Source organism: Panthera tigris, chromosome F3, assembly GCF_018350195.1.
Source record: "Panthera tigris isolate Pti1 chromosome F3, P.tigris_Pti1_mat1.1, whole genome shotgun sequence".
NCBI classification, from domain to species: domain Eukaryota; kingdom Metazoa; phylum Chordata; class Mammalia; order Carnivora; family Felidae; genus Panthera; species Panthera tigris.
Genome location: NC_056678.1, coordinates 4960620 through 4973939, shown reverse-complemented (window position 1 = coordinate 4973939; position 13320 = coordinate 4960620). Strand labels below are relative to the sequence as shown.

At 54.2% G+C, this 13320-nt stretch overlaps 1 protein-coding gene across 1 annotated transcript in view; it reads left to right on the top strand.

Moving 5' to 3' along the window:
- The window catches only part of KIF26B (kinesin family member 26B), a 464690-nt gene that overhangs the window by 378717 nt on the left and 72653 nt on the right, over positions 1-13320 (top strand). Inside the window, 4 exon segments of the mRNA XM_042975573.1 lie at positions 2147-2353; positions 7417-7510; positions 8517-8779; positions 12134-12317. Coding sequence (XP_042831507.1) covers positions 2147-2353; positions 7417-7510; positions 8517-8779; positions 12134-12317 — 748 coding nt within the window.

The following is a 13320-nucleotide window of genomic DNA, read 5'->3' as shown; positions in this document are numbered from 1 at the left end:
TCTAAAACCTTACCGCTAACACGGTGATCGGAGAATGCTAGGAAGTCACAGTTCAGAGGGAGGCGAGTATGGGGGAAGGAGGAAGAGGGAGAGAAACAGGAATCACGCACCCACCCTGCGCTGGTTACTCTGCAGGTCAATTTCTTTCATTCTTCCCATGGTCCCCTGAGAGAGGCCTCATCGTCCCTATCACACAGGGACTGAGGCTCCAAGAGGCTGGACCACATACGGGAGGCAGTACTTGTCATGATGTAAAAAGTATGAGCTTTGGTGTCAAGACAGAGGTGGGATCAGAGCCCAGCCTTACCACGAACATTTTCAGAGATTTGGGGCAAGTTCTGGAGCACGAGTTGTCTCATCTGGACAAGGGTACCTATGCATTGGCGTGTCAGACTCAGTAATGTCCTTTGGGTGACAGCACCGCCCTAGCACACAATAGACCCCCAGGAAATGGCAGGAATCGTTATATGACACCGCCCCCCCAGCGGGAGAACCAGGATTTAAACCCCGAGAGCCTCACCCCAGCCATGGGTTCCTTCCACTGTGACACCCGGCCTCCAGATCCACCCTGAGTGCTGTTCTGAAGGGATGGGAACCAGCACCGCTGGGACACAGCCAGGGCAACCGACGAGGCCCGTGCCCGTCAACCTTGTACATTGCAGGCCAGTTCCCGTGTCTCAACAGACAGGGAAAGGATAAACAGGAGGGTGCCCTCGCTCCATTATGCACAATGCAGATTATTCTCGGAGCATTTCTGCACGTTGGAGATCTTTTATTTAAAAATGTATAAACCCCTCTCTGCGAAACTGCCTGACTGACATTTCATCAGACCTGACAACTGATCCGATGAGGAAGGCAAGACACAGAGATGAGGTTTAAAAGAACCCTCTACAGAGCTGCAAGGTTCGCCACGTGGTATTATAAAAATCATCTGGGGGCGCCTGGGTGGCTCAGTCGGTTAGGCGTCTGACTTCAGCTCAGGTCACGATCTCACGGTCCGTGAGTTCGAGCCCCGCGTCCGGCTCTGTGCCGTGACAGCTCCGAGCCTGGAGCCTGCTTCGGATTCTGTGTCTCCTCCTCTCTCTGCCCCTCCCCCACTCATGCTCTGTCTCTCTCTATCAAAAAATGAATAAACTTTAAAAAAAATTAAAAAAAAAAAAGAAAAAAAATCATCTGTCTCTCTCTGTCTGTTACCCTGTGTATCACCAGCCTTTGTGTCTTGGGAGCCTAGCCCAGTGCTGGAATATAGCAGGTGCTCACTGGCACATTTGGACTGAACTAGCAACACAGAAGCAGAGGCTGATAAGGGCGCAAACACCTTCCAGTTCCCCAGGACTTGAGCTTCCAGAGCTGTGTGTGTGGCTGCAGCTTGACTTCGGCTCACCTTAGGGCTCGGGGGGCAGGCGGTTTATTTCCATGAGTGCTCCGCTAGGCCGTGGGGGTGGAGCGGGCTGGCGGTCGTGTCTGGTCCGTGGTCAATTCCTCAGGAGGCGGGTTAAAGGGACCCGCTCCCGGTTCCCACCGAGATGCGCTTTCCTTCCCTGAAATGACAACTCCTGTGCACTCGCTTAATGGGATCCCAAATAACACGTTTCGAACGAATCTTTTTTCACCGTTGCTCCTTGGAACACATTTCAAATGCTGGCCATTAAAAACAGGCCATTTCACAAGCCTTTAATGATGACGCTAATAACTGTGGGTTTTTGTCTCCGAGAGTCCTGATGAGCGGAGGCGAGGAGTAAATTATGGAGCTAACGTTTATGTCTGTGGTTTATCGATCTGTGAGGAGTCCTCTTCCAGGGAATTACGCCAGCCCCCAAACCTCGGCCATCCAGATTGCCTGTTCGCCTGTGTGACTGGCCCACCAGCATACAGTTAATTTTCAGTTTATATTAATAAGAAGGTAAAGAACACGATGTGCCGTTTCTGTAAGAAAGTAACGGACGTAGCAAAACATGCCACCTGGTAGTTACAAACAGGTCAGTTTTCGCATAACCCGCTGAAGGTTATGTCGTTAACCCGTGTCATCATGAGAAGGTTCCCTGCCGCGGTGGATGCTCGTGTCCCCAGAGTGCATAGAGGGTGCCCCATCATAAAGTATCCAACGACGTCACTGCACGTCATTTCCCGCCTTTGTTTCCTGCAGGTGAAAGTCATGCTTCGCATCTGTTCCACGCTGGCCCGCGACACCTCCGAATCCAGCTCTTTCTTAAAGGTGGACCCGCGGAAGAAGCAGATCACCCTGTATGACCCCCTGACCTGCGGAGGTCAAAACGTCTTCCAGAAGAGAGGCAACCAAGTTCCCCCTAAGATGTTTGCCTTCGATGCCGTGTTTCCTCAAGATGCTTCTCAGGTGGGTGTGGCCCCTCCCACCGTCCCCAGCCACAGGCTCAGGCAGTGTTGATTGGTCCCAAGAAGGTCCCCGTCCACCAGGACCTGTGAGCTGGGAGGGTGTCTTCCAGAGTGTTCTGACGTGTCAGTTCTTCCGGCTGTACAACTTTTGGAAACCCGTGGGAGCTCCGTTGAATAGTTCGGTCCCGTTGAATTATCGGTGTCAGGGCTCGGGTGGCATCATCGTGCCAGGATTTCAACACAACACATCCTTGGAGAGAAGGAGGAGGGTGGAGGAGGGAGCCAGTCCGAGGATGGCTTACAGAAGCAGGGACTGGAAGGCAGAAGTGGAAATTTTAGGAACAACAGCAAGAAGATGGTGGCACGTGTGGTCCGCTAAGAACACCACGCCTGCCTGGGCTCCTGGGTGTGTCGAGGAGCTGGGTTTGAATCAGGCAGAGTTCTAGGGCCCTATAGGGGGCAAGTCCTAGTGAGGCATTGGTGTGGCAGGCAGGGAAACTGAGGCTCACATGCAGTCCTGCGGCCTGAATCGGTGAGGTGGAGTAGAGGGGAAGAAGAGAGGCGAGGGACAGCCGTCGTATTAGTTAGCTGGTGATGCGTTACAACTCAGGGGCTTAAACCAACGAGCATTTATTATTCCCTGTTAATCTATGGTCCGGCCGAGCGTTCTTCCATTTCTGGCTTGGCGCACTTACGTGTCTATCCCATGTTTGCGGGCTGCCTGGCTTTAGGCTGGTGTAGAATCCGCGTTGTTTCTCCTCAAGCAGCAGGCTCTCCGGGGCTTGCGCTCACAGCGGTGGAATGATCCAAGTACACACACCTCCCGAGGCTAGGCTTGGCGTTGACATAAGGTCACTTCTGCTGCGTTCGGTTGGCTCAGATCTGAGGGGTGGGAAGAGACCCCGCGTCTTGAGTGGTGGCACTGCAAAGTCACCCTGCAAGGGGCGCGTGCACACGCACACGCACACACACGCACACACACACACACACACACACAGACACAGGGAGTGTGGAGAGTTATGGCCGTTCTGCTCCGAGTATAATTTGGAGGCTCCTTGGGGGCCCAGAGTGCCGAGATTCCTGGACCGGAGCTCCTGGAGCCAATCCCAGTAAGAACAGATGTCCACTGGAAGATTCAGTCACACCATCTGGTGCAGTTCATCTGCAGTGAATCGGCACGGCTGAATCTTCCGGTAGACGCGTCACCCAGGTTACAGGTGTGCGGTGACCTGCCTCGCCTGCGTTCTGGCATCTTCGGATGCGTTTCCGGCTGGCCCTTCCCAGGATTCGTACAAAACAGGGTGCTTCAGGGTGGCCAATGCCTGCAGCGGAGCCTGAGGACAAGGGTGCTCGCAGCTCCTGTTTGTTTCCGACGCTGCATCCGAGTGTAGAAGAGAGGATACTCACACGGGCCCCGGAATCATACCACAGACACACAGTGCGTGTTCCAGGCTCCATTCGTTAACGAGCTGGGCACATGGTTTCCCCAAAGAGTTTCACCACGAAGAGACAAAATACAAAGAAGTTCGATAGTTTCTCTCTGACTTTTGTGTGTGTGTGTGTGTGTGTGTGTGTGTGTGGTACCACCCAGCTCACTAATCTAAACCTGACATCGTGTCTAATAAATGGCCTGCACGTAATGTAATTAACACAGTTAAAACTTTTCTGAAGCGGTTCTCCCCAAGTTGCAGAAATTCCAAAGCAAACCCTAAATGAAGTGCGGGCTGTTAATGAGTTTTAGATTTATTCCCGTAAAGAGCCATTTTTAATTGCTCACGTTTGCTTACATTTCACACAGGGCTCCACGCGACTGTCACACTTGCTTCTGGAAGCTTCTCTTTTGTTAAATTCGCCAATAATATAATGCATTGCATTTCTCTATTCAATTTGTGGTTTTCGGGAAGTTTCATATACATTAACCCACTGGACTCTTCTCGGATTCTGTGCTGTAAAAGAGGGAAGTTTTGCCATGTTCACATCCTGCGCAAGGAAACTGAGGCTCAAAGACGCAGCCTCTCATTCGTAGTCCCTTTCCTGAGCAGACCTCGCTTCCTGCTTTCCTCCCCATAATCTCTCTGTCCTGCATCTCTGACCTCCCGCCATTTTATTCGCTGTTTACTAGCAGTGTGTCCTTGGGTGGGTCACTGCACCTCTCTGGGCCTCAGCGTCCTCATCTGTAAGCTGAAGACAGACCCAAATCAATGTGATTCATTGAGCCGATACATACGAGATGCTCGAAATAGAGCCAGAGCGTGGCGAGTATTCGATAACTGTGAGCTATCTTTGCCTGTTGTGTCATCACTGATGACAGTCACGGTCAGCCTCAGCGCCCGAGGGGTGAGCACCCTTTGAGCCTCCGAGGCAGGAAAGCAGGCAAGTGGACGCGGTGGCTTCTGCTCTCAGGTCCTCAGTGGGCTCATGAGCTGCAGCCACCAGGGAGGTCCCAGGCGCTTATGAACTTGGCTTTCTCTCAGTCTCTCGGGACATCCACTAAGCAATGATTGGAACAGTCCTTGCTCCTCACTGCCCTGGTGGACCCTCCCTAGGACCCATGGTGGCCTTGGCAGTCATCAGCTGCCCCCTCCGGGGCAGACCTCTGCTGGGTCTGGCTGTGGGAATGTGTCTTAGTCCGTTTGGGCTGCCGTAACAAAACAGCACAGACTGGCGGGCTTATCAACTACAGAAATTTCTTTCCCACAGTTTTGGAGGCTGGAAAGTCCAAGACCAAATCCTTCCCAATTCACAGCTGTCTTCCTGCTGAACGGGGTGAGGGAGCTCTCTGGGGCGTCTTCCCCAAGAACGCTGATCTCGTTCATGAGGGTTCCACCTTCATGACCTACTCACTGCCCCCCCCCCCACACACACACACACAAAGGCTTATTTCCAAATACCATCACAGTGGATGTTAGGTTTCTAGTTTTTTAATGTTGATTCATTTATTTTGAAAGACAGCAAGCAAAGCAGGGAGGGACAGAGATAGAGACAGAGACAGAGACCAAGAGACAATCCCAAGCAGGCTCCACACTGTCAGTGCAGAACCTGATGCAGGGCTTGAAACCACAAACCGTGAGAACATGACCAGAGCTGAAATCAAGAGTTGGACGCTTAACCGACTGAGCCCCACAGCTGCCCCCGGACGTCAGGTTTGAACATAGCAGTTTTGGGAACACACATTCAGTCCCTCGCAGGAAGGGCGGTGGGGAGGACTCCAGCATGTGGGTAAGTGGAGGCTTCCTGCTGCCCGCGTCTGTGCTAGGGAAGGCTCCCTGCCTCTCTGGGCCCCCCAGACGGAAGGCAGCAGGGGGCCCCCAGGAGCCACTGTCAACCACTAACAATACGAGATGGACAGGCCATTGACCACTGGAATTGCAGGAATTCAGCAAGGGGAGCCCCGTGAGGCCACTCCCGTGTCTCCTGTGGCCACTGGCCTTTGCATACACAACCAACTCTCAGCCCTCGTCTGTTTGGTGGCTGGCTCCAGGTGGGGCTGTGAGCCCCCTGGCCCCCCTCCTCACTTCATGTCCAAAGGAGGCAGAGTTCATGCAGCAAGAACTTCTCCCCCCTCTGCAGAGGTGCCCATGGGGAGTTCCAGATTCTACTGCTCGGGGCGCCTGGGGGCTCAGTGGACTGGCCTCCGACTTTGGTTCAGGTCCTCATCTCACGGTTCGTGAGTTCAAGCCCTGGGTCGGGCTCTGTGCTGACAGCAAGGAGCCTGTTTAGAGTCTCTCTCTCGCTCTTTCCCTGCCCCTCCCCCACTTGCGTGCGTGCTCTCCCCCACCCCGACACCTCAAATAAATAAACATTAAAGAGAATATTCTACTGCCTCAGTCTCAGGGCTTCAAGCCAGCCTCTCGCTGCCTAGGTCCTGGGGGTGTGACAGATCCTGTGGTCCCCATGGCAGCCTTGTCCTGCCCTCCCCAAGTCCAGGAGGAGCCCCCGGCAGAGTTGTTGAGGCACCACCAGAACAGACGGCGGGGTGGGGGTGGAGTATGGTTTTTCAGTTTGGGTTCGGGAGAGAAAATCGATTTCCAAGTATTCACGCCCGTTGTACTCATGCAGCCTGGAGCTGAAAACTGGATTCCCACCGGGAGGCACGCTGCCCCGCCGACCGCAGAGCCCGGGTGTTTCACGCCTCTGAGTGCATCCCAAAGTTCGGACTCTGGCAGGAAGGGGACAGCACACAGTGCACTGTTTTGTCCTCCTGGAAGCCTCAGATGCTATCCAGAGAGTTCCCAGACGTCCCAAGTCAGGCCACAAAATGTACTGAGTTCTTGTCGTTTGAGGAGCGGTAGCTTATTGGGTGTTAATGGGGAAATACCGAAAGTTCTCAGAAGCCTGGCCCCCTCCGAGGACTTGAGAGTCATGTGGCAGACGAGACACAGCAGGCTGAAGAGCATCCATTATAACACGCTGACGAGGGGCCTTTGACACTGTACATTGTTATCTGCCCAGAGAGAAAGAAAGGGCTGGTTTTGAAGAGAAGGGGACGTGGCTCAAGAACGAGGAGGGAGGTTGGGAGAGAGAGTCGATGTAGATCACCAGGCCCCTGCTTATGTGAGAAATGCAACGTTTCCCAAGGTCATTTTCTTGAAATGGTATGTCATCTTTTTCCCACTAACAAGCTTGGTCCAATTCTATGCTGTGTGTGTGTGTGTGTGTGTGTGTGTGTGTGTGTGTGAGTGAAGGAAGGATCCAGTTAGCAGAGGGCCAGTGGAAAGTCTAAATGCCTTGTCCAGCAGCCCAGAAGGGCAGATCAGGAAGGCCGCGAGGTCCATGAAAACGCCCTGTGCTGTGGTCTCGTCCCAGCGTGTTGCTGCCTGGCCTGCGGAGGCGGCCGCTGGAACGGGCTGCAAGTCAGCAGAAGGGTGGTTTGCGGGCGGTGTATGTGAGGCTCGGGCTTGCGAGAGGCAGAGGCGCTGGACGGTTTCGAGCGGCCCAGAACTCCTTTACGGCCTGACCCGTCCGTAGCGCCCCGGCCGTGGGACCGGAGCCCCGGGGCCGCGGGCTCCCCTCGCCGTTGCTCACGGTCCACTCACTGCACGTGTCCCCTCTTGTGTCCGCCAGGCCGAGGTGTGTGCTGGAACCGTGGCGGAGGTGATCCAGTCTGTGGTCAACGGGGCGGACGGCTGCGTCTTCTGCTTCGGCCACGCCAAGCTGGGTCAGTGAGAGCCGTGCTCGTCGCTGCTGTTAGTGTTCCGAATCACGCAGCCCGTGCTCCGGCGCGGGTCCCGGGGTCTGCGTCGGCAGATGGAAGGCGGCCGCCTGGACTGAAGAGTCACCAGTAACGGTTCCTGCTGCTAAAATGCAATGCCCGTCCCAAGTGGAGACCCAGTCACCTAGGAAACGGGGTGGGGTTCTTCCCACTTGGCCCAGGTCAGGGCCGCGCCCAGAGAGCCAGCAGGAGGAGGGACCCGCACCGAGCAGGGGCTCTTGGGTTCGGGGCGGTGGATGGAGCCCTCCGGGGAAAGCCCGGAACCGTGTCAGGACCTATCTGGGGAGCACCTGACAGCCGACCTTGCCTCCCAGCCTCTGGCCTGTGCCGGAGCGAGAAAGGACAAGGGGGTCAGGGGGCCAGGGGAGCACCCGGCCAGGGGGGGTGGATCGGACCCCCTTAGGGTGCCTTCGTACTCCTGGCCTGTGTCCCTCGGCTCGGCAGGCCTCACTTTCCAAGTCAGTAATTTGGGGTGCTCCCAAAGCACCCCTTTGCAGGGAGGGAGGCCGGTTCTAGGCCGGGACAGAAAACTCATTTCACCTCACTTCTGTCCTCTTGATCTCTGATCAAAGCGGCAACCCAGAGCTTAATAGAATTTGCTCATGCTATAAAAAGAGACACAGCATTGAACTTGAGGAAGGATATAAAGTGTAAGTATGTGCAGTTAATCTGTGGGGTGGTGATAAAAAGGGCCGTCATAGCGTTGAAAGATGTCTGCCTTCCCACCGCGTGTGAGACAGTGCAGCGACCGGATGGTGTGGGATCCTCCTCGAGGGGAGCGGTGACTTCATCCCGTCTGGGCGCTCACGTTCTTTATTACAGCCATTTAGCGCGTAGTACCGGGAAAGGCTTACCGCTTCCCTTGCCTCTTCCTCTCCTTCCTTCCCTCCCCCCACCTCCCCTGTGGAGGGGGACACTCAGGCCGTGTTCCTGCCTTGCCTCGCCCCCCCAGGGAAGTCCTACACCATGATCGGAAAGGACGACTCCATGCAGAACCTTGGCATCATCCCCTGTGCTATCTCCTGGCTCTTCAAGCTGATAAACGAACGCAAGGAAAAGACGGGAGCCCGCTTCTCGGTGCGGATCTCAGCCGTGGAAGTGTGGGGCAAAGAGGAGAACCTGAAGGACCTGCTGTCTGAGGTGGCCACGGGCAGCCTGCAGGACGGCCAGTCCCCGGGCGTGTACCTGTGCGAGGACCCCATCTGCGGCACGCAGGTGATTGGCTCTGGAGCTCAGTGTGGGGGAGGTGGGGGGGGGGGTCCAGAGTGGCTCCTCGCGGGGGAGGCTCCGCTGTGACTCACTCCACATGCACACGGAGGAGGCTCGTGAGTGTTTACTTGCAGGTGGACGGGGACTTTACGGCCTGCAGCTGGCCGCAGGGCCATCGGCCCCTAACCTAAATATTTGTACCTTGGATCTGACAGTGAGCAGCAACCACAATTATTGGAGCCCTCGGGGGCAAGTTGAATTCACTTTCTTTACACCCCCTCTCAAGAAAAAAAAAGAAAGTACAGTCTTTCTTTTGTGTAACAACAAGCCGAAATATTTACTGCTCTGCACAAATAGCTCCAGCCATTACTGGCGCTGTTTACGGCTCTATAAACTGTGTTTCTGGCACTGGTTTACAGCTGGGTTAGTAGTGCTGTAGGAAACGCTAATAACCACTTTCTAATTAGAACCATGAAATAATTGCTGGAACCGTGGAAGCCAAGAGAGGCTCCAGTCCACCTTCGCGGGAGGTGGTGCCTGTTCTGTGCGTCTCACGCTTGCCGGCTGACAGCAGGTGGAGTGAGTCTGGTTCATATCCAGAAGAATCTGCCCTTCCAATCTCCAGAAGGCTTTATTTCCTAGTTTTTTTCTGATAAGTGTTCATTTTGATGAGTGCCTGCCTCATCCTCGGTGGGATTGTTTTCTCGGGCGAGGTTCCCTCCAAGTTGCACCCATCTGTTCACACCTGGCCGTGTTCTTCCCCGGCTCAAAGCACCTCAGATCCTTCCATTTCTGTTATGAATCCCCCATTGCAAACCTCCTCATGATTTGTGGGGTCCTACATGACCCCTGCCTACCTTTCCAGCATCATCTCTTGCCACGCCTCTTTTTTTTTTAATTTTTAAAAATGTTTTATTATTTATTTCTGAGAGAGAGAGAGAAAGAGAGAGTGTGTGTGTGTGTGTGTGTGTGTGTGTGTGTGTGCAGGTGGGGGAGGGGCAGAGAGAGAGGGAGACACAGAATCTGAAGCAGGCTCCAGGCTCCGAGCTGTCAGCACAGAGCCCAATGCCGGGCTCGAACCCACGAACCGTGAGATCATGACCTGAGCCGAAGTCGGACGCTCAACCGACTGAGCCACCCAGGTGCCCCTCTTACCACTCCTCTTAAGTTACATTCAGGTCCCTTAAAAAAGGCAGCGCCCCTCAAACTTCACTATGCATATGAATCACAGGGGATCTTGTGAAAATGCAGGTTCTGGTTGAATCCGCCTGGGATGGGGCCCCTGCTTGTGAATTGGTAACTTGTGAATTGGTAGCTTGTGAATTGTGAATTGGTTTCCCCGTGATTGAGCACACTTTCAGTTGGAGGGCACTCAGACACCAGCCATCGTCCCTCTCCCCTCTGCACATCCTCCCCTCTGGCTCTTCATCTGGCAAAGTCCCTATCCTTCAGATGTCACTTCTTCCAGGAAGCCCTCTTAGATGGCTCTCCTTGGTCAGCTGTGACTGCCCAGTTAGTTCTCCCACTAAGGGTGGGTACCATGTCTGACTACGATTGGCCATTGGTAGTTTAAAAATTTTTTTTTTTACGTTTATTTATTTTTGAGACAGAGAGAGACAGAGCATGAACAGGGGAGGGGCAGAGAGGGGGGGGGGACACAGAATGGGAAGCAGGCTCCAGGCTCTGAGCCATCAGCCCAGAGCCTGATGCAGGGCTCAAACTCACGGACCGCGAGATCAGGACCTGAGCTGAAGTCGGACGCTTAACCGACTGAGCCACCCAGGCGCCCCTACCGTTGGTAGTTTTAACAGAGGCATCAGATACCACTTGGATGTGGAATCTAATCAGAATCCAAACCACTTGGTCATTCAAAGCCTAATCCAGCGGTCCTCAAACTGTAGTCTTTCTCAGTCACCTGGAGGACTTGTGAACACAGGGTGCTGGGCTCCCCCTCTAGAATTTCCGATTCAGTAGGCCTGGGATAGATCCCCAAAACATGCATTTCTAGCAAGTTCCCACGTGACGCCGATGCTGCTGGTCCAGGGACCACACTTCACTTTGAGAACCACTCTTCTGAAGCATCACAGCACCTGTGACAGAAATCAGTGTCACTTCGCCTGCTGTTGCCTCTCCAAGAGTTACCTGGATGCTCAAATATGCTGTGGCCTCTGTTCCCTTTTGTAATAACTCTGCCCGTGAAGCCCCCACTTGGGTGAAGGACCCGGTTAACTGAGGGCTAAGAAGAGATCAACAGCCTCTTCATTTTAACTCTTCGTGTCGAAAAATCTCAAAAAACCCTTTACCTTTTTTTTCTGCCGTAGTCATTCAAACGGTGACCTCAAACACCCCAGAGTCTCTCTTTGAAGTTCGGGGATTTTGAAGGTCCCAGGTGCCAAGGTCAGCCCTCAGAGTTCAGAATTACAAGTGCAGTCAGAGTCAGGATAGGAAAGTGTGAGAATGTGTACTGACCCCAAGGCACATACCGCAAACCGTTTTTTGAGTAAATGAGATGTTTCCTTTTCTCCCCCCCCCCCAAAAAGGGGTGCTAGTCAAATTCTGATACTATCGTTCTCATTAAGGTTTACTCTGATTTCCAAGGGATCTCATAGGATTAGGACATGTGGCCCATGATGCTTTCTTAGTTAATAAGTACCATGAGCATGAATTTAGGGATTAAAGATAAATTAAACAGTAGAGATGAGACAGTCAAGTATGTTGGGTGTTTTCATGCATCTTTTTTTTTTTAATTTTTCTAGTGTTATTTTCTTATTTTTGAGAGACCGAGTGTGAGGGGGTGAGGGGCAGAGAGAGAGAGAAGGAGACACAGAATCCGAGGCAGGCTTTCCAGGCTCTGAGCTGTCATCACAGAGCCCGACGCGGGGCTCAAACCCACAAACCGTGAGATCATGACCTGAGCCGAAGTCGGACGCTTAACTGACTGAGCCACCCAGGGGCCCCCAAACGTTCTAATCTTAGAGATCAGGATGCAAAGATCCTGAGATCACGTCCCTCGTGTGTTCTTAGGTGGGTGGGTAGCTGAGGCGGGGGCGGGGCGGGGGAGGGGAGTTTACTATCCTCTGCAGAGATCAGCCTGGGCCCCCTGCTCCCTGCCGTTCACTCGGATACAACCATTTGCAATTCACTTAAATTGTGAACCTACGTTCCGTGCCATACGTGGGCTCATTATGGACTTCCAGAAATGGATTGGTTGGGAATTGCAGGTGAGTACAGGCCGTTGTTCCGGAAGGACCCTCGGCCTTCGAGAGGCACGCGGCTTTTCCGCAGAACAGAGAGCCAGGTGCGGGCGGCACGCCGGCCCTCCTCCGGCTGGGGCCTCAGCTCTCGGCTTGTGTCTTCCAGCTGCAGAACCAGAGTGAGCTGCGGGCACCCACGGCGGAGAAGGCCGCCTTCTTCCTGGACGCTGCCATCGCCTCCCGCCGCGGCAGCCAGCAGGACTGTGACGAAGAAGGCCACCGCAACTCGCACATGCTCTTCACGCTGCACATCTACCAGTACCGCATGGAGAAGAGCGGGAAAGGAGGAAGTAAGTGGCCCCATCTCCACCCAGCAAGAGACCCGCCGTCGAGGGCCACCGTGACCCTTTTTGTTTCTAAAGTGGGCGACGCGCCCAACGCGGGGCTCGGACGCACACCCCTGAGACTGAGAGCCGCGTGCTCTGCCAACTGAGCCAGCCAGGCGCCCCCTGACCCTTTTTTCTTAAACGGGGTACGATTCCACCGGTGTGGGGTTTGCTCACCTGGAGCTCCAGACAAACGTCGAGTCTGGACTGCGGTTCACTTTTGAGCTGTCCGGGGGCAAAGGTCGTTTACAAATGTAACTACTGCCAGGGGAAGGTGAGCGAGAACTTGAAGCGGAGAAACAACCGTTCAGTACTATCTTTTTGTTCGCAACCTGTGCAGGTGCTTTTCATGAAAGCCCGATATTTATGCGCCAGGCACCCTGATGATATGTTATTAATCATTAGCTTGAGTCCCCTCTGTGGAGCTGGAAGAAACAAAGGCGTGCTTTTAAAATAATCTAGAAACCAGACTTTTTTAGAACGCACCAGATTCTGGCTGCCTCCGTCCCTTGGGTGATGCCGGTCAGTGACGTTCTTCTAAGCCCGGGGCCCAGGCCCTGCCCTGTGGGGAGCGTCACTGCCAGGAGCCCAGTCCCCTCTGGGCTACGTATTCGAAGCCAGCACTGACCTCGGTGCCGCGTTCTCCCCTTTGCCTGCCAGGTCGTGCACACTCCACACACTGGGGAGTATCTCAGATGGGCTCTTGGACCGTGGGCCCCGGGTCCGTGGACCTCACTGCACTTTGCAAGGCAATGTGAGCCGCTAGGCTGGCCGAGCAGCAGCTTCAAAGCCTCTCCATGGCCACGTCTGAGGGCTTTCGAAGCGCGGGCAGCTGGTCCCCCTGTGCCCTCTGAATGATTGCCCCAAGGACCTGGGTCCCCGGAAAACAAACAAGAGCCCCGAGTAGGAGATGAACCCCAGTGCGTGGAAACTGTGAAGCTAATCGACTAACACAGAGACCATCAAC